This window comes from Pelecanus crispus, chromosome 4 (genome assembly GCF_030463565.1).
Source record: "Pelecanus crispus isolate bPelCri1 chromosome 4, bPelCri1.pri, whole genome shotgun sequence".
Lineage (NCBI taxonomy): Eukaryota > Metazoa > Chordata > Aves > Pelecaniformes > Pelecanidae > Pelecanus > Pelecanus crispus.
The window spans coordinates 31289717-31316441 of record NC_134646.1 but is presented as its reverse complement, the minus strand read 5'-3'; the positions used below and the strand labels follow the sequence as shown (position 1 = coordinate 31316441).

The 26725-nt window shown below is 39.8% G+C and overlaps 1 protein-coding gene across 3 annotated transcripts; it reads right to left on the bottom strand.

Moving 5' to 3' along the window:
* Nucleotides 1-1498: 1498 nt before the first annotated feature.
* Nucleotides 1499-26725, bottom strand: DNAJB14 (DnaJ heat shock protein family (Hsp40) member B14). 3 transcript variants are annotated; one of them, XM_075709401.1, is made up of 8 exons: nt 26593-26725; nt 20419-20593; nt 10036-10181; nt 6198-6383; nt 5698-5792; nt 4906-5015; nt 4057-4229; nt 1499-3401 (listed from the first exon to the last, which is right to left on the bottom strand). In XM_075709401.1, the coding sequence occupies exons 1-8, from the start codon at nt 26723-26725 to the stop codon at nt 3277-3279; spliced, it is 1143 nt and encodes a 380-aa protein (XP_075565516.1). In that variant the 3' UTR covers nt 1499-3276. The 3 variants fall into 3 exon arrangements, with proteins under 3 accessions (XP_075565516.1, XP_075565517.1, XP_075565518.1); XM_075709402.1 differs by having other exon boundaries at nt 4057-4226; XM_075709403.1 differs by lacking the exon at nt 26593-26725 and adding an exon at nt 24533-24565.

Genomic DNA, 26725 nt, shown 5'->3' with positions numbered 1-26725 from the left:
TTGGAAACCTGTAAAAGAATCAAGACTGTTTAAAAAAAGTAAAAAATTCAAATTTAATCTTGTTTTACCTAAACAGTTAGAGAACTTGTAGGGAAATGTTCATCAGATGTGAACACTGAACTCGCTTGTGACTCGGGATGCTCCATAAATAGAACACATACTGATGTTGTATTTCAGCAGATGCAAATCATCTCCCTTTTTCATTATGCTATGTCAAAGCGTCATGCCAAGGTTTTTCTCTTTTTGCAGGACTTTCCTCCCTGCTCTTTTAAAGGAGAAATCAAGAACCCATGCTTGTGCTATCTTTAATTCTAGATTAAATACAGGTAGTGACCAAATAAAAAGAGTAAGGAGTTAATTCTAGGTAGCTAGAGAAGTTGAGGGATTTTTAGTCAGGCTGTTCAAAACCAGTTTTGTTTTTCCCTTTCCTTTCCAGTATCTTGTTTTAATGAGAATTTCACCTTCTCAAGAAAGGTCATCTGAAAGATTCAAGTGCTCCACCTTCTTCAATTAGCATCTTGCTCATAAGAAAATTTTGTTCTGAACTTTCCAGCAGATTCCTTCAACAAAACCAGGGAAGATAATGACATTTCTGAAGAAAAAACCTTCAGACTTGAGAAAAAAGTAACAATCACGAGGAGAGAAACGCCCACTTGGAATATTAAAAGAATGTTTGCAGGCCATATTTAGAGCAGGTTAATCTTTATGCTACAGGAAATAATAGCATCCTCCCGCATACTACTGCGTATTTCAAAGTGCGCAACTATTTAATCTGTTAAACGCTAAGTAGCATTCTTCCACCGGTATAAACGTATCAGTTGTTTCCTTCTTTGAAAATGGCAATCGCAACAGATAATCCAATGAAATGTAGCCGCCTGGGTCTCGCTTGTAAACTGCTGGGACATCTGTGTTGCCACAGGACACAGCCGCTGCTGCATTATTCCAGTTTGCTGAGATACTGATAGCAATCTAACCAACCTAGCGCAGCTCAACGTCCGTCTGTTCACCTGCTTCTCAGCTGCAGCAGGAGTAAAACTGCAGGGCAGACATAACCCGTCCGGTGACTATAAGCAGCTTTGCTAAGACCATCTCATCACTCTGCCTTCACAGTTCTGATACTTGACAAATATGCATTATATATCTTTCTTCCTCTTAACTAAAAAGATCACCTGCAAGCTCGGGCTCATTTGTGAATGGGAAGGCCCGAGTACTTGTTCAAGCCTTTGGAACAATTTTCTTCTGTTAAGAAGACACAGGAGTACCAACATGTACTTTGATAGTTTGTTTTCATTAGTATAATTACAATACATTCTGGACAATTACAAAATCCGGGGAATCACGTTTTTCTCCATAAATTTCTATTGCAAATGTCAAACATTTGGGTGACTTTCCATTACTTCTGCACACTTTTCCTATAATCTTCGTAAGGACATCCAGTACAGCAACCCTTTTTTTTTTGGGGGGGGGTGTGTGTGTGTGTGTGTGTGTGTGTGTTTGTTTCAGCAGCTTTCGCAGTTCTGCTTTGTGCCTCAGGCTTTGATGTCCACCTTGAATGCTGGTTTAGCTGCTCAGTTAAAAGCCTGTGGCTAGTCTCTCTCATGTAACACCAATTCAATAGAGGACATTCCCGGTGGGACAGTTTAGAAAAGGTATATATGCAAAATGATTTCTGGGTCGCTTAGAGCAATAACATTTAGTGTATTTCTAAAGTCAAATCCGGCTCTAGATCAGAAGGAATGCCAATGAAGTCAGTCAAGTATTTAAACTTTCAATTTAGGAGGAGAATTTGGCTCCACATAAACTCATAGCAAAGATAGCAGTTTTCTCAAACAAAAAATACTGCCCTTACTGCGAGCCACCTGGCATCCTCAAATACAAGAAGCATTCTCCTGCATAGCACTGTTAAAACGTAAAAACATCAGCTACTGAACCTAAAAACATTTTCAACCCACTTTTGATAAACTTTAAGTACATTGTACTTAGCTGCTTCAAAACACCTCTTTGTGTCAGCAGGTGTGGCTACGCATAGTTTCCACATACAGGCCACTGAGTTACATGATCTCGTATGTAGGAGCCGACCAGTATGTTTGCTCATTTCTAGGAGTCAGTCCAGCAACATTCTGGTCCAGAGAAATGCATACCCGTACCCGTACCTCTTCCGCCCCAGGGACAAGTGATATGACTCTGACCATAGGAGCATACAGCAAACTAGCAAAGCATTTAAATAGTTGGCAAAAGTGTTGAAAGGCACATAGCTTGTCCTTAGCAATATCTCCCTGTTCCGCTTGTGGTGCCCATTGAGGAATCAGTGTTGGGACCTAGCTTGAAATAAAAAAATAGTAAGGAAATGGAAGCCTCCTGGGAAAAAGAATTAGGTTGCCTTTTTTTTTTTTTTTTTTTTGAGCTTTAAGATTTCACTATTGCATGTTTTCCTCTACCTTTCCAGTGAAAATTAAGGAAGCTATGGATGCATGTTAACCATACCTATGGACTTACTACTACTGGAATACCAAATGGTAGAGCTGCTGTAAACTGTTCCAAGTACTAAAAGCAATGCTCATAATGGTCTGTACAGCATTTGCAAATATTTACTTTGAAAATAGATTAGTGTAGTTCTTAGTTTTCTCAGCATTGCTTAGAAATGCTAAAAAACTACAACAGCTAACTGCTACTCTACACCAGATCAATATACCCCAACAGATATTTAGGAATATATGCCATTATATTTAAAAATACCAAGTTCCTCTAAGCTGATAAACCTAGAAGATTTTACATAGAGTTAGAGATAAAATATTAAAAATTCTTGTTTCAACTCCACACACTTGACATCTGAATAGGAGTGATGTAATCATACTATTTATTCCATCAGTGAGACAAAATGTTGTATGGAACTAAACTTCTGAGATTTTAAATAAAAAGTCATTTAACTCATGTATAGACAAAGTGTTCTTTCCACAGATATTTACATGGCAAATATGTTAGAGGAGAACCACTATGACTAAGTCTCTACAAGTATAGCATCCTTTCTGAGCTATCTCTCTGCTGAAAGAATTCACAGAAGCTTTGAAGTAAAATCTAGACAATTAAAGGTACCTATATTTCACAGTTGGTAAAGAAGCCATTAAATTATATTTCAGCATAAGGTTTCTGGAAACAGCTACACAGTAGAGTTTTACATCCACCCCTCCTTTCCAGCATTCACGGTGAAACTAAATCTCTTCTTAATTTACAAGAGAGATAACAGCATACGTAAAGATGTACGTGTATAATTGTAGTTCATCCTCCTCGATAGAGGCTGGTCAGCCGTTCTAGTTCTTTGCAGTTTTCCATGGGCATGGAGTCTGCTTTCTTTCGGAGACGGTCATCTCGATATACTTTTGCTGCATAAACTAACTCTGTTTCTTTAATGAAAAAAGGAGAAAAGATTTTTCAGGTTAAAAACCAAATACTTCGCACAAGATACACTCCTCCTCGGAGCTGTCCAAAACACCTCAGGTTTAATCCCCACCTTTTTTTTCTTCTGTCTATTCTAACTACCCACAGACATCACGTAAACAGCACTGCTACAGCTTCCTTTTGCTGGATCTTCACAAGCATTTCATCCCTTTGAGCAGGGAAAGTGGTAACAGCCTTCCAGCACCCTCATATTTCAGAATGCAGTATCTGATTAAAAAAAACCAACCAAACAAAAAACTCCCTACTAGTTCTGTCAGACCTCATTAAATAATATAAATATAGGCCATGCTCAGTGATCTTGCATCTTATTGACAGCTCCAGCATCTTGTCTGTGCCCAAAAATCCATTCTGAATGCTAAGCCCATTACTTCAACTGATGCTGCTTCAGACTGCCATTGCAGATGTTTGTTAGGTCATTGAGTGAAACACAGAAATTCAGTGACACTGGGGACACTTTTAGAAATGAGAAACAGCAGGGAACCTTACACTTGCTTTCTCCTTCAGATATTTTAATAACACAAGCACTTCATTCTTGCCTGAGGCAATCTTTTTTTATAGTAATGAATGCTTTCATGAAATTACACATATTACCAAACTTACTTTGTTGCCTCTCCTTCCAACAGTTATTACGAATGTTGGACACATAATCCTCTTCCACACTCTTTTCCACTTTCTGTAATGAGACTCCTTTGTATTCATTTCTAAAGTCCTTGTTCACATAATAAACGACACCCAAGTTTTCTGTCTGCATTTTTATGGTCTGCCCTGTACTTCTGCAAAAAAGGAGGGAGGGGGGAGAGAGACTAGGTATTTATTTCATTTCTTCCACACCACAAATACACTTTTAAAAAATATCGCTATTACAGAAGAACAGCTCATCACTGAATTTGCCATTTCAAGACAAGTAATGAAATGAACGGCTGTATAATCTGCCAGAGAATAAAATTACCACATTTACCCGGACATTAAACTTCTGCTGCTTAAACCCGTGATCTTGAAAAAAAACCCACTTTAGTAAGACATTTTTAGTTTAGGAGGTCTTCTAATACAAGGATGAGAAAGTTGCTTTCATGTACCTCACATGCTACAAGCGCAGATGACCCCTAAAAGAATAATAAGCCTTACCAAGTTTCAGGATTTGATTAAATATGATGGAAATGCAAACACCTTTGCAACATGCTACGTTGCATGGACCCACTGCCTTGTACTAGAAGACCTCCTAAACTCCAGGTATTGCTGACCTCTTTTCTCCATTACATTCTCACAGCATGTTCTTAGTACCTAACTTTCAAGTTTTGTTCTGCTTTGTCTGTACCTTCCCTCCCTTTCCTCACTGTGGGAAATCAAGGACCAACTAATGGAAAACTCTCTAAAATGCTTCTAAGTGGGAGAGGGTGATTACAACGCCCTCCCCTCTGTTTCAAGCTAATGTAATCAAGCATTACTTACGGTCTTGGGTATAACGTGTAAGGAGAGTTAGATACCATCAACTGGCTCAACAAGGAGACAAGGATCAACACAATAATAGGCATCAGCTGAATGAACATAGAGAAACCTCCCTAAGGAACAAAACAGATTCAGGTATTTCATAAAACAGCATCAAGTAAACAGGTAAATTTGACAAGATTTAATGCTAAGCATGACTTTCTGCTTTAAGCATCAAAAGCTGCTAGGAAAACTGTAACTACAAACCTGCAAACACTGTGGTGCTACCTGAACTTCCAATGCATACATAATATTCATAGAGAGCTCAAGCTGCAGGAGTTCATGGGTTAGCATGTAGCCACAAGCAATTACCAAATGAAGAGCTGGATTCGGTTACATTGTATGCCATGATTTGGTCTCATCTATACAGTGATATGTAATTATACAGGACTATACATAATTCATATAGATAAATATTGAGCATTAAGTACAATTCTTATCTCAGCGCAAATAAATTTTTAAATATAGACAAGGATTAGTGACCAGAACTAGTGGCATATTTAGGCTAAGACTATCAGTCACTAGCAAGATAGTGACATAGAACAATAGATTTACCAAACCAGGCTGTTGTCTTCTCGAATTTGCATGTCTATTTACCAATCAGTAAGACTACCACCTGCCAAAGTTTTAAAATATGTAACTGGCAAGTACAAATCCTCCCCTACAGTGCAAAGCTCCTGTACAGTCACATCACTGAAAGCAACTACCAGCAAATTTCATAATCCACAGTTTAAAGTCAATGGTGCCTAAACATACATCACCCCTCTCTTCCTCCCTCTCATGTCCACTCTGACGGTGCTGATTAGGATGACTGTAGCCAGCACGACCATTAGAAAATGAATGTACACCACCTAAGGAAAGAAATCGTTACATTTAAATCACGTAAAAAAAAAAAACTATTTAGAGGTCAATACAGAAGCAACAACAAAAAGCATTTAACATCATTGCACAATGACACATAACTTTAAGGTATCTTACAATTTCAAAGTTGTTTAAAATAAATATTTTAAGCTCCAAGACAACTGATTTGTTATTTCATGTACCACAGAATCACCATAGTAACCCCAAGGAACTGAACTCACATTTTTGGGATTTAGCAACACTTAGGGGAAAAAAAACCAAAACTGTGATGCAGATTAAAGAGTTGGGGTCCAAGGCAGGTTGGAGTAATTCTACTGTTTTATAATGTCACAAAATCTAATGCCACTCTAGGCAGTACCACTGTAACTGATGATTATACTGATATATACAAATACCTGTTGGAAAGGCCCCTCCAAAAAACATGTTGAATAGATCCTCTGGAGTAATATCTGCCTCACAACCTCTATGGAAGTTGAATCTACCGTTGCTAGGGCGATTGCATGTTTGCTCTTCACTGCCTGTAAGGTCATACTGCTTTCGTTTTTCTGGATTACTCAGCACAGCATACGCATTTCCAATTTCTGAAGCAAGGAATAAAAGACAACTCCCATAAATGAAAGATAAGAGCTATTCCAGCACGAAAATTGCAATTTCAAAGTCAAGAACAGGCAGCAAATTATGTCCTTTACTGTATGTTACAAATCAGCTATAGCAAAACAATGTCCAGAAACGTTTCTGCTTTTCTTAGGATAGCTTCCACAAAGTTTCCCACCAACGCTATTCAAAGGCCTTTTATCCTGTTGAACTGGGCAGAAGGCAGGAGAGCTTTGATCCTTTTTCTAGGGCAACACCTACACCTGTGGAAATGTTCTCTCTCACTGCAATTACAAAAAAAGCATCAAGCATTACAATAAAAGCTTTGAAGTGGGGTAATTGCAAAGTTCAGTTTGCTCTAGCAGCCTAGCTTAAAACCATTGTAGACTCGGTAGGTTTTCTTTGGTTTCATTTAGGAAGTGGTGACTTCTTCAAATGCATCAATTTTATTGTCTGCAAGAGTGTGAATGTATTTTTTTATATGCTTCTTAAGATATTTTATGGATTACAGTAATAACACAAAGTTTTGGATGACATAACATGTGTGCATGACAGGAACATGTGTGCTCCCAAGGTTGTCAATACAACCTCAAAGTTTGGAGTGCCTGGCCTGGACGTTTGTCCCCGTTCACACTACATTATCACAAATGAACAACTTCAGTTTTGACAGCAGAAAGGGAAAAACTGAGTTAGGCGAGCACGGAAAGAATCACTGTGAAAAGACCACAAGCTCCGCTGACTTTACAAGTGTTGACTCTAGCTGCTGTGCATAGACATACAGCTCTTGCAGATTGAAGGAAAATTTCTGTTGACACTCGATGAACAATCTTCGCTCAGTCACGCCTTCATTAAACCCCTTCTGCTTTCCTTTCTTCTCTCTCCTCCAGGCCCCTCCAGCAAAAGGCTGCTTCTAAAGCCAACCAACACAAGGTACAGGGATTATGTTTTTCAGTGATGAGTGCTGTAGTGGCCAGCAGGTCGGGAGAGGTGATTCTGCCCCTCTACTCCGCTCTCGTGAGACCCCAGCTGGAGTACTGTGTCCAGCTCTGGGGCCCCCAGCATAAGAAGGACAGGGACCTGTTGGAGCGGGTCCAGAGGAGGGCCACAAAAATGGTCAGAGGGCTGGAGCACCTCTCCTATGAGGCCAGGCTAAGAGAGTTGGGGTTGTTCAGCCTGGAGAGGAGAAGGCTGCGGGGAGACCTTATAGCAGCCTTCCAGTACCTGAAGGGGGCCTGCAGGACAGCTGGAGAGGGACTTTTTACACGGGCATGTAGTGATAGGACAAGGGGTAATGGCTTTAAACTAAAAGAGGGCAGATTTAGATTAGATATAAGGAAGAAATTCTTCACCATGAGGATGGTGAGGCACTGGACCAGGTTGCCCAGAGAAGTTGTGGCTGCCCCACCCCTGGAACTGTTCAAGGCCAGGTTGGGGCTTTGAGCGACCTGGTCTAGTGGAAGGTGCCCCTGCCCATGGCAGGGGGGTTGGAACCAGATGATCTTTAGGGCCCCTTCCAACCCAAACCATTCCATGATTCTATGATTCTATGAAAAGCCATCAGTCATCGAAAGACTGTGAAAGGTGCAACACTATAACCTCAACACAGGCAAATAAGACTATGGCTTTGCATAATTAATGTTTTCAACATTATCCAGTCTAAAGAAACGTTAATGAGCCTTAGCTATGTGCCTTTTAATACGCCCTTAGAAATAATCATTAGCAATTCCTTTAAGTGGAGGAGAAAACCCACAGAAATGAAGCCTGGTAATTTGCACTGAGAGCATGATATACACTACTGACACCAAATATTGCTAGAAGGTTCCTCTGTTACTCAGCATGAGGATAAAATTGGTAGTAAAAATTTAGATTTTCCCAACAATTAAGAGTTTAGGGAGACACAAATCAGGTGACTACATATAAAGTGAAGACACCATACTGTTCTGGTATGGTCAGCAATCTTTTTTGACTATTTGTTATTTGCTTTTGATTATTTGATGCTAATTCACAACAGATTTTATTAAAATATAATTTTCTTTAAATAAAGGACATAAAAAAAAGAAAAAAAACTGCTCAAAAGTTTCAAAGGAAAGATTCTTGATGATGTTGGTAAAAGAGATTCCAAGAGATTAAAAGTGATTACATTTGCACAAACTTTTTAATCTAAAATATAACCTCAGGGAGACTGCTTAATACAACAGAAGAGTAGTACTAGGTAGATCAAGATCTAAGTATGTACCTTGCCTAACATCAAACTCAATTCTGTTTTCTAATGTGACCTTTCCTTAAAATAAAGCATTATTATGAAATAATAACTATTATTATGAAATTTCTTTTCTCAGCTGGATGTTAGAAACTCAGACACCTTTAAAGGCAAACTAGATCATAAATCTACTCAGCCATCTAAAAAGCATACAGTAATTTCAATGCAAGAAAAATCCTAGGTTTCATTAAATAATTTTTAGTCAACAAGATTCCCCTACAAAATTTTCTGTTCATTTACTCATCTAGTTAAGAACCAGAAAGTGAAATTAAGCCAAAGAATCAAACTTGTATGAAGTGCTAATGTTAAATAAAAGATTAAATAGTAAGAAACTGATTTCTAATATTTTAAAGATTATTTAAAATGCTATTAACAAGGAAGGGCTGGAGACATGGAGACAATTTTATAAGAATAATATCTTTTTTAGGTAAAGCCATCACATAGCTGTATTAAAATAATCATTAGCAATCAACTTTCCTACTATGTTCCATCTACTTTTCATCTGGAATTGTTAATATATTATAATTACCCCTTCAAGGCTGTACCAAAAGTCTTGCTCAGGACTTCTTTTTTTTCTCTTTTTTTCTCTCCCCCAATTTAAGCTGATTGATTTTTTTCAAATGTCTGTATGCAAACTTCATACCAGGGGAAAAACCAAAAAGATGTACCACAATCAGATTGTTTATTTATGCATGACCATTTCTTACAGATTCACATTTTTTTGCATCTGTGTCTGAGATGAAGGTGTAGTTTTCTTTAAAAAGCTTTTCCTCAACAATGTTCCTTGTGCAGGGCTAAGCTTGGCAGCATTAGATCAGGTAAAGTCAGACTGGAAATTTCACCTAAGAAATGGTCAAAGGCAGCTATTAGTAAAGGCCGCGTTTGAACCCAAGTGTTTTTGTGTGGAAAAAGTAGTAAAACTACAGACATACAAGGAATCTAAGGAAAAGATAACTTAGCATGGCACACAATTCAGTAAAAACTGCATTTTGCTATCAAGTATTACTTTGCTTTTTTCAAGCCCAAGTATAGTAAAGAATCAAGATAGTAAGATTCAATTGACTACATTGTCAGCAACAGTAAAAAAGTGCAACTAGGTTTCAGAGATAAAGTATTTGCTCCCTGTACCTGAAAATTACAGTCAATCCTCTGAAACCAAACCCGACTGCAAAAGTCCACATTATTTATCTATACTTCTAGGTACATGTTAAGATACTAAAGGTCAAATATTTTCTTGGATAAAAATGTAAGTTTAGTATTAGCTACAAAACACCACATTGACATTTCTGTAAAAAGACAAGTGGCCAATGCAGATGAATTTCTTTTAATCTGACAAAATTTAATCATAAAAGACATTTTAAGCAAAAATGGTATTTTACTTTTAAAAGCTTCTGCTGCTCCAGGTGCATGGTTTTTGTCTGGGTGGAATTTCAAAGCAAGCTTTCTATAAGCCTTCTTGAGGTCTTCTTCACCTGCATCCTTTGACACCCCAAGGACTTTGTAATAATTTTTACATTTCTTTATCCTGCAAAAGAAAATGAAGTGAAATGTTGTAAACAAAATGATGGAAAAGTAGCATGTTAGAACACAGCTGCAAATGAGGTAATACTCACTGATGCAATACATTACATCTCTCGCTTTCAATATCAAATATAAAAAAAATTCCACTCTAGAAACAAGGAATGCCATTTTTCATAACAAACTCACTATTGAGCACAATAAACTATTGTACTCATAATTGCTTACTACATACATTTATTTTACTACTTCTACTGTAAAACTACTGCGGTTGTAAGAGAAGGTTTCAGTTTGCAATTACTGAAGCATTTCCTTATCCCCAATTATATGAATCTTGCTGTTAATAATGCATAAAATGAAGATTCCAAATTTACTTCACAGAGCTAGCGGGTAGGAAGGCCTGTTTTGACTGTCAACAGCAAAGGCACTTTGGTGTGCATGATATAAAATAAAACAAATAATACATCCCTTTCTCCATACAAAGTCAAGTTATAACACCATTCAAGCATTCACTTTTCAGGGAAATAAGGCATGTGAGAATACCTCTGCTGCTGGGAATGCACCTGGATCCGAACAAACTTTCTGTAAGTGTTTATATAAATTCAAAGAAACAATAACTGCTCCAGCAATTACAGATTCAGCTCATCTCATATGTTCAATGCAGCATTTTTTAAAACTCTGAAAACTTGGAAATATTCTTCCTGTAGGCAGTCTCACCCAGACAGCAAAAGCAAAATCTGGAAATGATGTAATGATTTCGTATGCTTTACAACACTCAGAAGAGAGAAAGAGCAGTTACAGGGGACAGAGAGAATATTAATTTTATGTGGGCAGGAAGAAGTGACCAAACCAATAAATACACCGTAAAATCAAACCAAGTTACTTGGGTAAGAATTCAGAAACTTAGAAAAATAAGGCCAAATCACAAACTTGCATTACAGAAATGAGGCACACTGACATTTGGTGCATACCAAAAGAAAAGGGCTAGTCCGAGCAAGAAATAGAAATTACAACCATAAATATTTTAAAAGCTTCGTGTGAGTCTCTTCACATGTCTGTAACTGTGTCCACATTCTCTTAAACGCACAGATTTCTATGTAAATATGGGCTTAGTGTTACAAAGACTATACACAGGGCAGCCAACAGGAAAAAAAGGGGGTAAGCAAGTCTTTGGCATTTTCACGAAAGAATGGGTACCCTGTAATTAAGGGAACACTAGCATCAGAAGTACAACCACACCGTCGTGTGTGGTCCTTCATAGCTCACAGATTGATCAAATCAAGTTTCATTTGAGGGATCCCTTTTCCTGTGTTCAAATAACACAAGCTTTTATGGAAGTCTCGGTGCAATGCTCACAAGAGCACTGAATTGAACGTACGCAGGCAGCTGCCAACACGAACGTCCTGTGAAATAAATATAGCTCATTATATTGAAATAAATATAGCTCATTACATTGAAGTAACATTTAACAAGCTCCAGTTAGGAAGCTGATAAAACTAACTAAAAAGAACACAGCGAATCCATCATCAAGAATGAATGGAAAGAAAATAAATTAAATTATACTCTGAATACTGGAAACTTTTGTTTGTTCATTTGTACAAGAACAAAAAAATCTGGTAGTGTGCAGATCCCTTCATCCTTAGCCTCAAGACCTGGATTACTTATGAACTGTATCAAGAACAAGAGCTTTATTTAAAAGTATAACAGTATCAAATTAAGCTTTTATTTCAAGAAATTGCCATCTCAGCATCCAATCTAAGTTCTTCTCTTCAGTAATTCAGTATCTGAATTATCTGTTTGTGGATGAGACTCTTCAGAACTTTGGTTGATATAAAATGAGGTAGCGAGTCATCAACATTTAGCAAAGTTGTTATTTTATTAGCATTAAAACTGTAGTGTTAAATGTTTGCAAGTGTTTTTAAGCACCACACATCCTCAGCAACTTTCTCCCCCAAGAGCATATGGTCATTTCTCATGGAAGTAACAAACATGAAAAAAACCCCACGAACGTTTACTTCTTTGCAGACCTGATATGCATTTATTTCACAACTGTAGGATGCAGAGAAGAGAAAAATGGAAAAAAAAAAACCCAAAACCAACCCCAGAAATGCCAAACTGGTCTCCTAACCCTCAAAAACTCACCCCAGAGTTTTTTTCACATTCAAAACCAGTGAACGTCCCCCAGTGGGAAACCCTCATGGGCAAAGCAGGAATGGCGGGTATCAATCAGAAGACGTTCAGGTCAGCACATGACCTACCAGCTTCTGGCACCACGATCTGCTCAGAGCCAGTGCACCAAAGCAGAGCTACTTCCTGATGGGAAAGTGCAGGAAGAAACCTGCCTTGTGGGTCATATGGCACTTGCCCTCCAAAGGGATGAATGCAACCACCCTCCATGCAACAGCTATCCTGAACCTGGTCCACAAATGAGCTATTGTTATTTATCAAGAAACAAGCGTTCAGCCGAGGTATAACACACTTCTACTTTCTCTTAGCAAGTCTTTGCTAGTGATTGCTTTGTTAAACAAAAAATTCTACAAATACACAAGCATCTCTCTTCCAACAGTCCTGATTTTGTATGAAGCTATGATTTAATATTTCAAGCACATCTTATACCAGATCACTCTCATACCCTGACCTGCTACCCTAGGCTAAACAGCCAGCCTCAAACAAAGAAGCCTTTGTGAGTTTGTGACAGCCATCTCTGACTTTCATTCTCCCTTGCGCGTTCGTGTCAGGACAGGCACGCTCACAGCAACGCTGCCTGCAGCAGACCTGTAACCGACCCTCCAGATCCTTTACATGGGCCTCCTTTCTACTGCACAGGCTCAACGCCGAGATACATAACCCCTGTTCACTGTTTAGCCTGTTGTCATCTTCAGATCTCAACCAAGTCACTGCTGGCTCTTACAAACCTCAGCAGCAAACGTAAGCTGCAAGTACTCTGCCAGATAGCCTGAGAAGCACTGCTGCATGTGACTTCATGGTGAATCACGTGGAATATGCATACACATATGGCAATTTTGCAGAGTTTAGCAGGACTTTGGATTAGGTAGATCAGGCTTTAAGGCTAAAATACATTAAATGATTGCACAAAAGCACAGGGGCCAAAAACCATACCTAAGCCTGGAATTCTCGGCAATGACCTTGTGCTTTGAAGCCCTTGCTACACTCTGCCATTAGACAACGGTTTTACTTTTTTGCTTTGAAGTGGCAAAGCAATTAAGTATCTGGACTGCAAGTAGCTAGCATCTAGTTAATGCAAAGTTTCCTACAGGGAGGGAGTTAGTGACTTCTGCCAGGAGGTCCCTTACTGAGCACAATTCAGGGCAATCATTACAAGGTAATGGCTCGGTTTTTCCCCCCCTCAGCAAAGTCCATGCGAGTTTTGCACCAAAACTTGTACTGCAGCAGCTTTGTACTGGGGATGGTGGGACAAGCAAAGATGATTAGAAGGTGCTTTCCAGTTAAACAAAATTATCAGTATTCATGGTACACTCCTGAGAGGCAAAACTTTAATGCATCAAAACTCAACCTGGCAAGTCAGTTTATAGCAGGACAAACTGTATGGGATCACCAGGGCAACCCGCCAGATCCTCAGGTCATACACGTGCTGTACAGTCACCAGGCTTCTCAAACACTGTTGGAACACACACCACATCCCTCCTCCACCTTAAAGAGATAGAGGAACATGGGCGTGGCACAGAGATTCTCCAAGACTTAAGTCCTCTTCCTCCAAACTACTGCTGTCCCGATGAGACGTTTCTTTCCAGCTACTGGGAGCTGTTGGAAGCCACGGCCAACCTGATCCTTGTCCCTCAGCAGAAGCAGGCCTTTTTGGACATATTCCTCACCCCTTGTCTCTGGGTAGACTGATGTCTGACAATCCTCACTCTGCCAGCATCCCTCGCCTGGAGCGTTGAACTGTCCTGTGGAGATTTGTCACAGGAGGGCAGATGGACGGAAAGAATCGTCCCCTTCCCATTTGTCTCCCATTGCAGGCCAGACAACACCAGCCAGCAGACACTGGGAAAAATTAAGAGTAAAACCAGTGGAGGTTTTGGAAAAGACCGATCACTGATGTTACTTACGGCTTTTAACCGCATCTGAAACGCCTGTCCTGCAGCACTCTCAGCATGAACAACTAACTTTCTGAAAGCTGCATTTCAAATAGTTGTTCATTTGGTTTTGCTGCACTTGGAGCACTGTTGTCCCTAGTGCTAATTTTCTTGCATATGTAAACTGCACACAGATGTTTCTTTTCAAAACTGCAATTTACATATCACCTGCTTATAGACTGCCCCTTTTATATTGAATTGGGGTTTTTTGTTGTTTATTTTTGGGTTATTTGAAGTTTGGTGCTTTCACTGTTAATTTGTTTGGGGGTTGGTTTTTTGTGAATTGCTTTTCTTGTGTTTTTCATTCCTGGCTGGATCACTTCTGCATCTGAATTACTATCAAATTATTTCTGTTGTTTAGCTAATTTCTGTCCTTGCTGAATTGCTAGTCCCCTGCCAGCACCTTGGCACTGTCCTTCTGCTTAACAGATTTGCTGGCTGCTTTAGGAGGGCACATTGCTGAATGTTCCTGAAATAATATCTGACTTCTAGAGAATAGACTTCTCAAACAGCATAAGGGCAAGTGATGGCCTACATTCATCCACAATCTGTCGACAGAGGTATCTCGTCATGACTTGCAAAGCTCTACTCTCCTAGCTTGCAGGTGACAAGCCACCTGCAGTAGAACTGGTCAGCCAGCTTCAAACTGCAGCAACCAGCCAATTCTGCCTGTTGCTGGGCTCCTCTCCATGCTCTGATGGCTGAAGGCAGAGGAAGCCCTTCAGCTCCTGAAATGTCTGCTCTCACCTGCAGAAATTCTGGGGCTACCACCACTGGGTCTCCTGTGACTACAGAATGATGTGATCCTACTGTTGTGCTGCTTGTTTCACTTTCCAAATCAACAATTCAGATTAGGTCAGCATCAACAGCTTTTATCAGGTTAACAAAACCTATCAGAGATGCTTGCATTTCTGTATCAAATACCTGCAGTGATCCATAACCATGAAGTTTTCAGTATGACTAGGTATTTCAAAAGGCCTTCCAAAGCCTCTGTCTACGTGCACAGGGATGGCCCAAAAGACAAATACTTCAACCGCAATCTCCAAAAGCTTGCGATGGGAACCACAACTATTTCTCCCAGTGGTAATCTGAACTGAGCAGCACAGTGAGCAGCAACGTGAATATTAGAGACAAAGAACTGAGCAAGAGAAAGCTACACTGACTTCTGATCCCAGAGCTGAGAAGAAAAACACAGTAAAATGCAGACCCATTTCTACACAGGAAAAGTTTCCAATGATGCCAGAAGGCCTGATGCAAATGGCGTCTTGCAGCTGAATTGGGAACCTGACAGTCACAGTTTGGATCACATAAGTGTGGTCTGCAAAAAGTGCTCTAGATTGGGAAGAGAAGGTCAGTGTTGTCAAGGAACTCAAGCTGGTACCAGCATACCCCTAGTTTCTGAAATTAACACATCGGAAGTTTCAGATCTCCATTTTACTGATAGATTAAACAACTCATTAGGGTACCTGTCTTAGTACCTTGCTCTTAGATGTACCTGGTCAGTTTGTTTCTCCTGTGTGTATTACACAAAATATTCAAGGCTGTGTTTACATCAGCATACTTTTCTCCAGATTTTGTTTATGCTTTTATTTTAGCTATTAAAATGTGTAGATTAAAGGCAGGAGCTTTCTGACAAAGTCCACCCTATCTTCTGTGCCACTTTTCCATGACAGGCTCTGTGACTGTGATTTCCACCTTGACTTTCTCAACCATTCAACTGGATATTTCAACAATTCACAGTAGTTCTAACAGCCTAATTAAAGGCATGCCCTGATTTCTTTGCTTTGTTTTTTTTTAGCACATGTTGATTGGTCTCAGTATTCTACTTTCAGTTAATTATCTTCTTGACCCCATGTTAAAAAAGTAACAATATATCTCTTTTTGCTGAATTTGTAGAAGTCTCAGCAGAAGACCTGGGAAAAGTCAGTCACAGAACTTGCATTCCTTCTTGTTTGATCCATGAAATGCATAGAGACAATTTTTGGGTTTACTCCGTGAATTCAAATCACATTGCTGATTATTCTCAGCCACTACTGGATGACATTTAATCCTGCCTTGCAAAGTTCCTACAGAACTCATGCCTCTATTGGTTTGGGTCACTCAAAGATCCAAATACAAAATTTCATTTTTGTGCTCTCTTCCGAAGGGCAGGCACTGGCAGGGCAGGAAAAGCAGTATTCCACTGCAGTTTTCACAAGACAGCAATCCAACTTTAGCATACTACTAATCATGGCAGTTATCTTTCAGATGTCAAAAACGTAATATGGAATATATGCTACGGCTTATTTACTAAAAAAAAAGATATCAGACACCATACAAATTTTAAGATCATTTAAAGGGAGTCTGTATAAAGCATACAACCTATCTATATCTCTGAAACTATTTTAATTCATATAGTAAAAACCAGGAAATACGCACTTCACAGCACAAAAAGAAATGGGAAAGATTAATACACAGCAGGCAAATGATCCTTTTTTTTTTTTTAATTTCATGCTAGTCCACAAAACCTTTCCAAAGTGTCTGCATACTTGGTATGAGTAGACAGATACAATGAACAGAATTTGTTTGAAAGTAATTAAGAACTCTGATAACCGTAATCCCGATCAGCACTTCTTCTTCAGTTGGATTAAGTGAACTAGAAGAAAAAAAAAGTTTACATTTTTTTTCTTACACAAATGTTTAATTTCTTTATCTCAGCAAAAAGTGCCAATAACCTACATCAAACAGTGAAGGAATTGCTTTAAAGCAAAGACCACAGAATTGAAACGCAAATTCTCCCTTTTTTGTTGTGTGTGCAATTCTCATTCACTTAAATTAACATTGCTCAGACAGCTTTCAATTGCCTAGAGACTTCTAGGGCACTTGTTCTAAAAAGACATAAGTCTACTTTGGGTCCTAACATATTTCTGCTGGTCTCCTATCAGTATCTCTGATACGCAGGTCACCTAAAGTGTTAAGGCAACTTGATCCAGCCCTCAGTGACAAGATAAACATCATTAAAAAAAAGATGCATGTACTACAGATGGTTTTCCAAAGCATTTCAATTCAAAAGCAAGAAAGTGCTTTTGGATATCTCAAGCTTTGAACTGTCACACTGAAATAGTGAGCACCGTTCCCACAAAGAACTTATGCAATCAGTGGAAAGACATGGCATCTTACACTTCTCCCTGTTGAGCAGCTTGTTTGCAAGCTCATGTAATGCTCTACAGAAGTGTTATGGTAACTTGCTGGTGATCAGTGTCCCCTGTGTATGTGGAAAAAATAAAAACAGCACAGAGGTGCTTGTTTGTACTCATACACATCCACATTACTGGAGTAACCCTGATGAAAATTAATGCAGTTAAATTCGTCACACTGCTCCAAGGATGTCTTCACTATGCTTCTTACATCTATTGTCACAAGCAAATTCAAGATAGCTGGACAACTCCAGGAACACAAAACAGTCATCCAAGTCAGAGAGCTCAGAGTCAGTCCCCTGTCCGACTGCTCACTACAGCTTATAAAAAAGGGTTGGAAATGGCACGCGTAGTTAAATCAGAAATGCTTTCTCTCCATCTATATTCAGTTACTAATACAGAACAAAAAACTTCTAGAGGGAAGAATACTTGAGGATAATGACAACATTTCAAATCATAAGCATACAAAACAACTTAGTTCGACAGAGTCAAATTCACTGTAAGATTCAGAATTTATTAAAGATTGAAGATTTTCCTACCTTGCTATCTAGAAATGTCTCCTTATAGGAAAAAAAAAAAAAAAAAGCAGGCATGAAACACTATTTAAAACCACCTCTTTTCAGCATTTCTTTAACCCATTCAAAGGTCCAAAAACCATTCCACTGTGGTATGGCAGAAGCGTATGGTGGTGACAAGCTCCACTCTCTGAAGAATACCTTCCCCAGAGGGGTGCGTTTCATTTAATTGGAAAAGTCTGGGGTCTGACTGAAGCGATAACATATGCAGCCTGTCATGTTTCCAACTAGAAAACTCATTCTCACTGTGGTTTAAATGTGAACTTTCCCTCAGCTATCATCACTGATATATATTTTTCCATTAAATTTTAGCCCACTGTTTGTATTTAATCCTGTTCTCCTTGGCAAGGCACACAGGTTTTTTAATTCTTAACCACAAATTTTCTAAGTGGAGTGTTGATGTCACTAACTGACAACATGACAAATGTCTCAAAACTTCCAACAAGAACTGGGGACTTGCTCTGTTGATTACTGCACATCTAAACCAAAATTCAGTCTCTCCCCAAAGGTTTATAAACTGCTATACCAAAGGATGGTAGCATCACTCAAGCTAAGGTCAAGATATTGTTTTAACAGTGGATTTTCTAAGTGGTAAGTAAAATACAAACAAACATGGGTTGTTCTGCAAGCTATTACAATTGCTTATTTGCAAAAAATCTGGGTACTTTTTAAGAAAAAACAAATTTTATATTCACAAAGCAGATTGCTGAAATAGGCACTAAGAAACAATGATGCATCAAAATTATCCTCAATGTGCAACTTCCTTGAATACCCCTAATTCTGGTTCTGATCTCAACAAACTGAATAAATTTTTGTCTGGGATCTAGTGAATCCCTTCAAGGGATACCCACCCAATACCATCAAAGCATACCATGGAGAAAAGTTTGCTCTACAACATCATTTTACTCAAGAAAAACTAGGCAACATTACTTTCTGGTAAAACAAACAAACAAACGAAAATGAACTTGCAGGGAGCCTGATGTCAAAGCAGACTGCAGCTCAGAATGGCACGTCACGGGTGAGTGAATACTGGCAGTAACACAGCCTTCCCTGTAGTAGGTTTCTGAGAATGTGTTACATGTCTTAATTTGATCTAAGCCTCACTTTACACAGGACTTCTTTCTGGATATTTTGTCTCACACGCATGTGCACACACACACACACACACACACTTTGCGTTCATTTTAACAGCTAATATTTCAAGGTGCTCAAAAATGTATACGCTTATTCAGGTTTTACTCTAGATGTATCATGAAGCACAATAACATTAATTAAGCAGAGATGATGGTAAATGAAAAGCTCTACTAAATAGCAACACCAAGAGGATAACCATGCCAGAGATGCTGCTGTCTACCTGCCTGAATGCAGGGCTGCTGTATCAACAAAGAAAAGCTGCCCTTTCCTCACTGTTAGCACAGCTGAACAGATTACTGAACTTCAGGAAAAGATCCCAAGATAATATCAACAGCAACATACATTTCACACAAAAAAATTCATACACAAATTTCTGTTTTGCACAACAGTTCATCCAATTTACAAAAAGGAGGAGATGAAGATGTCTTGATTTCCCTCCTTTTGAGCTCCCTTGAAAATATTTGCGCTAGGCTTATCTGAAAACACTGGTGGGTTTTGAGGTGTGCAATTTTAGAGTGGCTGTATCCATATTTCATTAGCAGAAATCAGGGCACATATCAAACAATATTTTTCTCACTCCTACAGCCAAGAAGTGTGTAATAATAACATGACTTAAGAGTTACTGGCCTCAAAAGGACATTATTGATCTTTGTTTCTTTTTGTACATCCTCCTTTCCTGATGTCACCCCATCTTAATATTATCATACTGCATAAAGTCCAGACAGAGTTTATAACGCAACTTAGACTATGTGCTTCAGTGCTTCTCAGATACCTGTACTTCCAGAACAGAAGAGTTTTAACACTGGTCTAAGACCAGCCTGTACAGCAGGATTAGCTTGAACATAAACTTTAGGAGCAAGCATGTAATGAAAACCTAGATACCATGAGTATAAAAATATTTAAGAATAGAAACACTGTCCTGCAAGTTGTACTATAGAATTTTCATCACTTCTTCCATTTAACATGAGAGCTACTAAATAACTAGTTTGAGTAGTTTCTTTTTAAACCACCAAGGTTACTTTATATAAAGATGAGCATCATCCTTCTCACAGAAAGTGACAGCATCCATACGGTATTTAAACACAGCAAAACTCTCCTCTTCCTTTTAGTCACAGTTCAGTACAAGCAACCCCTGTCAGTTAACCTTGAATTTTCTGTTGCTTCTTTAGATGCTAGAGCTGAAAGCGTAAGTACATAATACACAGAATGAAAAACAGTGATGTATTTAAGCAAGGCCATACCTGAATACTCCTTCTATTTGGTCTTTGGTGTAGCCTTTTCCACTTTCATCTGCAGCAGATGTATTGCTCTCCTTCGTGCTGTTTGGCTTACTTTGATCATTGCTACTGGCTGGTTTTCGGAAGTAAGCACCTCCCCCAGCAGTACTTCCATTCTTCATTATAGCTTCCAACAAAACTATAAAACGACAGTATATCGTAGTATCATTATTGACATTAGTGATTAAGTCGGGGCTCTTGAGTATCTTAAATGGGAGCAGCACATTGTAAAAGACTAGCTGCTCCTCCAGTAAGGAAGGATACCCCCCTTCCTTACTGATCACCACTTTGTACCACAAATGTTTCTGAAGCCAGTCTAGTGACTCCTTTTTGTGGCAAAACTATGGGAAAAGTGTTTAAAAATCAGTGGCTAGACTCCTCTCCACCTCTACCAAGGTAATTTAAAAGTGAAGAGAATTTGTCCAGGTCCTTCATTTCTAGATGTTTTTTAGAGGCACTGAACCCATTCTTTGGGGTGAAAACATCAGAATGCCTGTATAAGCAACTGTAAATAGAAAAGAGGAACTAACCTAACACTCTAAAGAACCTGCAGATTATTCCACACAGAGACCAAGCCCATCTCCTGCACATTTTTGTTACTACAGTACATAGCTAGTTGTAACCTGAGCCATTAGTGGCCACAAATTGATGCTCTATACCCCTTCCAGGCAATACCAGCTGAAATTCAAACTACTCTTAAACGCCACAGATAAGTCAGGACCAGCCAACTATACCCAGCTCTTGAGACCTGGATCTTGAAAACCAGCAGGCTTTTGCTAGATCTTGAAATCCTCTTTCCTTCCATGTTCCAACAGATCTCAAGTTTAGCCATTTTAATAAATCATCAGACGCCAAGTTTTCTTTTTCTTTCTGGATATAAGCCTGTATTTTGGGGGTACCTGTCTTACCAATAAATCAGAAGCAGTACCATTCTAACTTAAGGGACTGCACACTAAGCATAATGTGGATCAAAGATTATTAATTAGTCTATCTTTCCTGAAAAGAGATCCCTTCAGAGCCAGATGGCAAACTACATAGGCCAAATTTGTTTCATAAACAACTGAGAGTTACTATCTGTGTAAAAAATGCCCTAATAAAAATTCCCAAGGAAAAATGTCCCACTCACTGTGAAAGCACGTTATAGCTTTACTGCTAAAAAACATTTTCTTCCAGAAGCGAGTGAGAAGAAGCCTGAAGGATTTTCTCCTAAATCTAATTAAAAAATTTGTCCTCTGGCTAGCATGGTCTTTCTTAGAGCAGCAGAAAACTGGGATCCTACACATCATAGCTTGTATCTCAGAGAAGCACAGGAAAGAAAAGAAAGCGGAGCTTTGTTTAAAAGGAGAACACCCACTTCCCTAAGATGTGCTTCTTAAAACTCTCCAGTATTAGCTTTTACTTGTTAATTCACTTACTACCCACTGGCCACAGCAGTCTGAAGTACTGCAGACGAATAGCTACACTTGGCCTGAACAAGAAAGTCAGCTGGTTTCAGTGCCGATCCTGTGCTCACGGCTGCCTCAACAAGATTCATCAATTGATCAGATCAGGCTTTTTACTGCAAAAATAAAGAAAAGGCTAACATTTAAATGCCGAGTTGTATACTGAGGGGATGTTTTCACTACAAATGAAATTAAGTTCTTGAAAACAGGAGAGCTATAGTTTCATTATGGATTATAGCTGAAACACATCCAAATATTTGCAACAGTTTATTCTAATATAATCCATTATAGCATTTAAAGTTCTGAGGTAAATGAAGTAATAACAACTCCAACAAGGTGACTGGGTCTGCAGGCTAAGAACTAATCAAGAACTGAGATGTGAACAGACAGTGCCCTCAGAATGAAGCATTTGCAGTCCAAATGTGCTCCAGACAATTGGTAACAGAAATCAAAACAATTCTTTTTCGGTTCTGTGATGTTAGATATTTAATAACGGTATCATGTGGGATCCTATTGAACATGTGACACTGACTTACCCACTAGAAATAATGCTTAATCAACAGTTTTGCAAATCCTGCCTTAATATTGGTACTGCTCTAGAAATTCCCCATCCCTACACTAATGCTTGTGTAAAATCACTAGTAGCAATAATGGTAGAAAGGCAGGTATAGACAACAGTTTGCATTTTTAATGCCCAGTGTCTCTTTCACAGCAAGCTTAGCTGTGAATTCTTTTCATGAATTGGTTTGGTTGCACCACAGTTTCAATATTACTACTTCCCAGTCACCACCTCAGACCTCCCATGCCCATAATGGAGCTGCACTGCTGAGAAGACACAGGATGCTTGCAAAAAAAAAAAAAAAAAATCAAATCCGCAAGTGTTAACTTCTTAAGATAGCAGGACACAGCATATACAAACATGCTATTGTTCTACGCTGAAAAAGAAAACCGTACAAAGGGTCTGAGGCCATTGTTTTTTTCAAATAGAAGATATGGTTCAGATATTCAGGAACAACTTTGACTCTTCCATGAACTGCTGGTGGTAAAAGCTGCTGTTGGAACTGTAGTACTAACAGTGCATTAAAGAAAACTTTCACTGCGCATCTAGGTACTTTAACATAGGATATACAAGGAACCAAAGACTTATTTTGTTAGCAGGTAAGCAACAAATCTTATGTTCAAATGTGTCTGAAGGCTCTCTTGTGTGTAATGTTACCTGCTGCTGAATGAAAGATCCTTGCACTGCATTTGATTCCATTATGCACTGAATGTGACCCCCACTTTCACTAATGGAAGAACTGCTGAATTCAGAATTCATACTAACGCAATGCCCTAAAAACCTAAGCACACGCACTCCTGAAAAGTTTGTTTTTACAGGCAGCATCAGAAATAGTGCAAGAAAATCTTATGAAGCACTGAAAAATAAACCTGTCCTTAACGTCATTTTCTGTCTTCAACCCCAAAAAGAACGGCACCTAAGTTTGAAAAGGAGATCTTGTCCTTTGTTATCTTTAAATCTACTCTCAAATCTTTTCCAGACAAGCAATTAGTTTCCATTCAGTTGCAAGATGAATGATTAGCAAAAATCATGATCAAACAGTATTTTGAACAGCTGAATTGTAAAACAATTTTCTAGCAAAGAGTGACGTCAACATGAACACTGCTACTATGAAGTCATTAGCTAAGTATCATTAAATAAGCACTGACCTTACATTTCACACTAGTAAAGCCTTAAAATAGCATTGCTGCAGTCAGCGTATTTCAGGCAGAAGCTTAGTTTAGCAAAACTAAACTCCACTGATGACTGAGCTGGTGCTGAAGGCGCTTTAAATGCAAATGTCGCCAAAACCAAACCACATGCAGTATTGTTTTAGAGACAGCAGTTAAAACCTGCTCTCTGTCCTTTTACAATCCGCTATAACATCGGGAGGAGGAAGCTCCCATCAGTAAAAAAATTCAGCGCTAAGGTTCTCATTACTTTTATCGCTGATGGAACATCATTTGTGAAATGGTGGGCAATTGTTCCCAAAGTGATATAAAAGATACAACCTACTAATCATCCATTAATTCAGTGACAAATTGGTATGAACTACCTTCTAATACATACCCCGAAGAGAAAAATAAGTAAGCGCAGTGACTACTGGGGCTGCATCATATTGTCCTATCACCATATAAACCCAAAATATTATGACTGTACAATAAGAATTTATGTTAGAACTAAGAGAGCTCACAAAACCTTAACAGTTTCCTTCTCTCGGGTATGTGCTATGACACATTTTTAATTATTACTGGTCTTTTTTCCAAGTGGACCACCCCCACTTAATTTATCTAAAAGATACCAATGAGATAATGAAGCTGTAATTTAATGTCATCTTCATCAGTGTAAAATTCCAGTTCTAATTTATTGCACACCTTCCAGTTTCAGTCCTGAAAACGGGACATTCTGTGTCCTTGTAGCTTACTGCACTTTACAGGGCTATTTAAGTGTCTCAAACAACAATAACAAAAAAAATCAATGAGTTGGTAGTGGTTTGGGAGGAAATGGGATGAGTTGAAAAGAATTACCAACCTCCACAGCTAGAAAACCGAAGCACAGAAATATTACAAGTTTAGAGAGTCCCCTAATTTCTAAGTACCTAGTTCAAACCAGGCCTAGGGACTGATTTTTTTCAGTGGTATTAGGGCATCTGCAATTCTCATTAGCTTCAGATGGAGCTTTAACTGCCCACCAGTTCCACAAATCAGGCCCTTGTTTCAAGCTGAGTACCTGAAAAATGAAGCACAAATAATTAGCCTTCACTAACGGAAACCGAGTGAAGTGACTTACTCAACGTCACACAAAAATTCTGTGAAGCATTTAGTTTCAGTACACAATTCCCCAGATTACACAGTCCTCTACCATAACCACAAGACCATCTTCTTTTCACCAGATCTGTACCTCATTTGTGACATACTTTGCTAATTTCCACAGTGAATAAAGCAAGTGTCCTACAGACAATAGCCTAATTAGCCACCTATTTCTTGCACTGAATACTTTACAATGGTGGTTATGTAGTAGCAGTCCTACTTAAAAGAAAAAAACCCCAAACACTCAAAACATAAATCAGATGGAGATTTTTTTTTTCTGAGCTACTGTAACTCTCATCTTGGAGGTATAAGATGGTAATAAGCTATGTGAAGCAGACAAAGCTATTCACTCTCTTTGGTGGAAGAAGCTGAACTGAAACCCTCAGCCTTCCTGCCTATTGACCAACACAACTTCCAAAAAGCTGAACATATTTTCATGCATGTCATCTTCTTAAGCCACAGAAATTTAGGGGGATATGGCAAACATCTGCTTGTTTGTATTTCAGAGAGGTGTCTAACATGGCAAGAATATAAACAGTGCCACATTCTTGATCCAAAGCAATGATTACTTTCTTCCAGGTGATTTACCATCAACATCCATCCCGTCTTGCAGAAAAAAAAAAAAAAAATCACATCCAAAAACCTATATGCTATAAAAAAGAATAGCACTGATGAGACCTTTGCTTATTGTTTGCATAGAAAAAGTAGTCAGGAGATAAGAGAGGACAGAAAACATTCACTGAATCTGCTCACCTGACTTAAAGGTCTCACTACAGAATAAAATGCAGCACAGAACACCTCCAGTCAGGATTTCACCCCAAAGCCACATTCAAAAAATGGTAAATGCTGATGCCTTTAAGTCAGTACAGAGCACTGAGGTCCTTCCTATTCCTTCCATGACATAGACAACATAAGCGAGAACCAGAGGAACGCAACAAGTCGCTGCTGCGTTCAAAGGTATTTCGGGCCAACTTCTGACACTGTGTGACAGAAAGACTCCAAGGCAGGCAACAGCTCTGCACACAGTGAAACCTTACTATTGTTCCTTTAAAAAAATCATTTCTAAACACCTTTTTCTAGAAAGGTGCTAATTATTTTTCAAGTTTTAGCACAGAATTGTCTGAAGTCATAGGGGGAGCCACCTAGCCTGTCTTCTCTCAGAAAGTTAAACGTGTGCAATTCGTACGTAGCTGCTGTCCAACAGGGAAACGAAACCGAGAAAACGCGAATCACGAGTTAAGTTAGAGGACGAAGAGGCTGCCCACTCTGGTGCAGCAGCTCTTATCGAGGACTAATTCACAGTGACAGAAGAGAAGCCAAGCCAGCCTTTCTCGGCCTGGGGCCCGAGGTGTCCTGCTGTTAATCGGGTCTAAGCCTGGTCTGTGGGGCTGCGCCTACGCTGCCGGCTAAAGGGAGCGGGGAAACGCGGGCGAGGAGCCGGGCTGGCCCAGAGCGAACCCCTTGGGCGAGGAGGGAGGCAACCCCGCTCCTCCCCGCCGCCTGAGGCCAGGGGCAGGCACTGACGGCCGAAATCCACCTGCCCTGAGCGCCCCTCCCGGGCACTCAGCCATCGCTCAGGCCTTTTCCCCGGCCGAGCCCCGCACACCGCCAGCGCCCCCAGCCCGGGCTCTTCGGGGGCAGCGCCGTGCCCGCAGGGCGCGGAGGCGGCACCGCTGGGTCCCCCTCGCCTCAAGCGCCTCGGCCTGGGGGGGGTTGGGGGGGCCCGGCGTGAGGCGACCCCCGCCCGCCCGCAGGCCGCCCTCGTCCCCACGGAGCAGGGCAGCGGAGAAGCGGGAGAGGGGAGGAGGGGCGGCCGCGGCGGCAGGGCCGACGGGGCGCCGGGCTTCACCTCGGGCCGTCTCGGTCGGGTAGAGCTTCTGGGCCTTGCCGAGGAAGCGGAGGGCGCGGTCGCGGTTGCCGGCCTCCAGCGCCTCCCGCGCGATCCCGATGCACTTCTCGGCCTCGTCCCGGTTCCCCTCCAT

Bases quoted from the DNA above. Each gene is read 5' to 3' on its own strand.
- DNAJB14 (XM_075709401.1), bottom strand. From the start codon at position 26,725: ATGGAGGGGAACCGGGACGAGGCCGAGAAGTGCATCGGGATCGCGCGG. The intron at 10,182-20,418 runs GTATGGCCTTGC...TTTCTTTTGCAG, and splicing joins CAAATAGAAGGAGTATTCAG to GATAAAGAAATGTAAAAATT. The intron at 3,402-4,056 runs GTAAGTTTGGTA...TTTTCATTAAAG, and splicing joins TTGGAAGGAGAGGCAACAAA to AAACAGAGTTAGTTTATGCA.